Genomic DNA, 3,959 nt, shown 5'->3' with positions numbered 1-3,959 from the left:
TTATTTTGATATATCACAGTGAAAGATTTATCGTCCTCTTTTTTTTTTTTTTTTTTTTTTCTTAAAAAAAAAAAAAAAAAAAAAAAAAAAAAGGAAAGCACACCCAAGAGAAAGAATATAAATATCAAAAGGATACTCTCAGTCACTAATTCCCAACAGGAAATCTAAAACCTAATTAACCAATAATATGACTTTATTCTTTCCATATGGGCTTAAACTTCTAGAAAATAGATTTTTTCTGTCAGGGCTAGGTTGCAAAACCAAAGAGAGAAGGGCCCTTGTTATCTGTTGAAAAATTAAGTGACAAAATCATTTTGTCATTAGTTTATCAGCCAGATTTCTTTCTTTCTTTTTTCTTCTTTCTCTCATCTCTTGCTATGTAGCCCAGATTGGCCTCCAACTAGATCTCACAATGTAGCTCATCCTACTTCAGCTTCCCAAGTGCTGAAATTGCAGAATGCACCACCATGACTGGCAGTCACATCTTAATTAAGAAGAAAACTACTTTCAAAGGTAAGAAAGAAAAAATGACTGGGGTATAGCTCAGAGGAAGACTGTTCACCTCACATGCATGGCACTCTAGATTCAATTCCCAGTACTGCCTCCTTCTCCCTTAAAAAAAATGATGATTATTGGGAAGATGGCTCAGCAGTTAAGAGCACTGGTTGTTCTTGCAGAGGACCTGGGTTCAAATCCCCATACCCACATGGTGGCTAATAACCATCTGTAACTCCAGTTCCAGGGGAATTCGATGTCCTCTTCTGACCTCCACAGGCAGTGCAAGACATGAGTGCACTTACACACATGCAGGCTCATATACATAAAATTTAAAAATAAATTTAAAAAATAATGACTATCTTCTTGGTTATTCAGAGTTCACAAAGCACTTTCTTTTTTAAAAAAATATTTTTTATTATTTTTATTTTATGTGTATGCATGTATTGCCTGCATGTATGTAAGTGTGCCCATCTTGTGCAATGCCCTCAGAGGATAAAAGAGGCTGCTGGATCCCTGAAAATGGAGTCATGAACAGTTGTTAGCTGCCACGTAGGTGCTGGGATTCAAACCCCAGTCTTCTGCAAAAACAGTCAGTGTTCTTAACTGCTGAGCTATCATCTCTCCAGCTCCACAAAGCACTTTCATATGCATTATGTCATTTAGCTCTTTTCTCTCACTACACATAACAGACAAGATGAGCAAAATCCTCAATTTACAGACAGCAAGGTGACTGAGTGGCTTTAAGTCATTGTCTAGAGCCAAATCAGCTACTATCAAAAAGCTGAGTAAATAAGAGAATACCAACCACCAAGGTTTAGGGTAGAGTTCCCTCTTTACAATTAAGCATCAGCTAACTTGAGAAGCTAAAATACAAAATACAAATGGGAAGAGGTATCATGTAGTATATAGTGATAGACATCCCTTGGCTTATAATACACAAGGTTGAAAAGAACTCTTTGGGCTTGTAGTAATATCTAGTCTTCTTCCCACTCTGACATGTAGGTACTTCAAATTAAGGAAAAAAGGAAATGGAACTAACAGAGACTGCCTATATGTTTCAGTACTAGAACCCACCACAAAATTTTCAGGACACTGTGATAATGGTGACTAAGAACTACCATTAAAAAGGACTAACTTAGCAAGGTGTGGTGGTACACACCTATAGTCCCAGCACTTGGGAGGCAGAGGCAGGCAGATCTCTGTGAGTTCAAGGCCAGCCTGGTCTACATAGTGAGTTCCAGGACAGCTGGGGCTACATGGAAACCATGTCTCAAAAAGACAAAAAAAAAAAGGCTATCTTGGGAGAATATTCAAATGTATTTCTTAATATGCCATACTTCAATAACTAATTTTTCAGCCATAGAGGTATCAACCACAAATGATCTCAGAAAAGAAAAAGGAATACAAAATGATATTTAACTCATCACCCTAAATTATATAGAGATAACCTGGCTTGAAAAACTGAATTTGATAAAACTTAGACTGCTACATTTAATTATTTGGTTTTTTGGTTCAGCAGCCTTATGACTGATTTTTAATTATAGATAACATGCTGTAACTTTTCCTTTAAAATAAAATAAAAAGGAGTCAGGCATAGCGGCACATGCTTTTACTCCCAGCGATCAGGGAGGCAAAGGAAGGGAGATCTCTGTGAGATGGAGGCCAGCCTGGTCTACATAGTGAATTTCAGGTTAGCTGGGGTTACAGGAAGAACGAGTCTCAATGAATCAAAGCATTAGTTCTATGATGAAAAAGAAAAAAAAGTCAAAGGGATTAGCTACTGGTTTACTTTCTCCTTTATATCTATTCAAGGTACAAAATTTCACATTATGATCCAGGCAAGCAAGCATGGAAAGTAAAACAATAATAAGAAACATATGTAGCTCTCTTTTTTACTTCATTTTTGTCAATCAAAAGCATTTTGCAGAGGGGCCCAAAGATAGTGACTGAACAAACTGACCACACCATTTACTCTCTCACCTGGACAGAGCTAGTCATAGTGCTCAGAGCAAACACTGTTGCACAGTCTTTAATCGTTGACTGGCTATCAAAGGCACCCTGGGTATCCATCAGCAGCACAGCCACCTAGGAATTTACAAGTTTAAAATAGTAGGAGTTACTAAAAACTGACTACAAAAGTCATACATTAAGTGATAAACTTCAAAATAGTAATTACATCAAGAAAAGTATTCATATGCTATAAATCATAAGTTATTGATCATTAAAGTTACTAGACATTAATAGGTCTATGTTGTTTCAATTTTTATAACAATTCTTTTTTTAAAATATTTTATTTATTATTTTTATTTTATGTGTATGAGTGTATTGCCTGCATGTATGTGAGTGCACCCGTGTCATGCAATGCCACGGAGGTCAGAAGAGGGCTTCGGATTCCCCTGGAACTGGAATTAAGGATGGTTCGTAGCCGCCGTGTGGGTGCTGGGAATCGAACCCGGGTCCTCTGCAAGAGCAGTCAGTGCTCTTAACCACTGAGCCATTTCTCCAGCCCCTGTTGTTTCAATTTTTAATACGAGAAAATGGCTCAAGAAAGAATACAGGAGAAAATAACAAAGTATAAATAGAACTTTACTTTTGTTCCATCGGGTCTGTCAATCACAAATACTTCATTCCAAACTTGAATGCCTGTTGTTTCTCTTTCACAACCACCTCGCCATGTAAAGCCAGTCAATGGCTCATTGTTTCCACCAATCCAACTCTGAGAATCCTGTTAAGGGCAAGGATAAATGTAAAATAAAACACACCAAAATTAAGGACTGTAGAATCTTTTTCTTTAAGTTACCCATTCCATACTTTGCAGATGAGAAAGCTAAGTCTAAAGAGTTAAAATCCACCGTATTACATCATGCAAGTAGTTGCCACAGCAGTCCCAAGTTGTGTATGCAGTTCTACAGAGATCTGGACACCTTCAAATCTGGGCTTTCTCAAACCAATTCAAACTTCTACTTACTCTAGACTCCTAGATAAGTGGGATCACGTCACACCCACTTTAGCCCCTTTTGGAAAGCTTTTCTATGTTTAAAAATCTTAAAATACAGAAGATATTTTAATACCTTCTTATAGAAAACAGTAAAAGTAAGCTCCAGACAGAAGGACTGTCAAAACAGTATCCCTCTCTTAGAATAATATATACTAAAACATTTCACACACTGCAGACTCCTAGATAAGTGGGATCACGTCACACCCACTTTAGCCCCTTTTGGAAAGCTTTTCTATGTTTAAAAATCTTAAAATACAGAAGATATTTTAATACCTTCTTATAGAAAACAGTAAAAGTAAGCTCCAGACAGAAGGACTGTCAAAACAGTATCCCTCTCTTAGAATAATATATACTAAAACATTTCACACACTGCTGTAACTATCTTTAAAAAAAAAAAAAATCAAACTTTAAAAATAACTAAGACTTGTTTATAATTTAACACAACCATCTAACTGTTGAGGTG

The 3,959-nt window shown here is 36.6% G+C and overlaps 1 protein-coding gene across 4 annotated transcripts in view; it reads right to left on the bottom strand.

The window, feature by feature from the left end:
- The window catches only part of Atl2 (atlastin GTPase 2), a 50,525-nt gene that overhangs the window by 15,658 nt on the left and 30,908 nt on the right, over positions 1 to 3,959 (bottom strand). For all 4 annotated transcript variants that reach the window (XM_008831529.2, XM_029562743.1, XM_029562744.1 and 1 more), the window contains 2 exons: positions 3,089 to 3,223; positions 2,479 to 2,583 (listed from right to left, as the gene is read on the bottom strand). In XM_008831529.2, coding sequence (XP_008829751.1) covers positions 2,479 to 2,583; positions 3,089 to 3,223 — 240 coding nt within the window. The remainder of the gene's footprint in view (positions 1 to 2,478; positions 2,584 to 3,088; positions 3,224 to 3,959) is intronic.

This window comes from Nannospalax galili, unplaced genomic scaffold (assembly GCF_000622305.1).
Source record: "Nannospalax galili isolate Female #2095 unplaced genomic scaffold, S.galili_v1.0 scaffold1735, whole genome shotgun sequence".
Taxonomy (NCBI): Eukaryota; Metazoa; Chordata; class Mammalia; order Rodentia; family Spalacidae; genus Nannospalax; species Nannospalax galili.
This window is presented reverse-complemented; position numbering and strand designations above follow the sequence as displayed.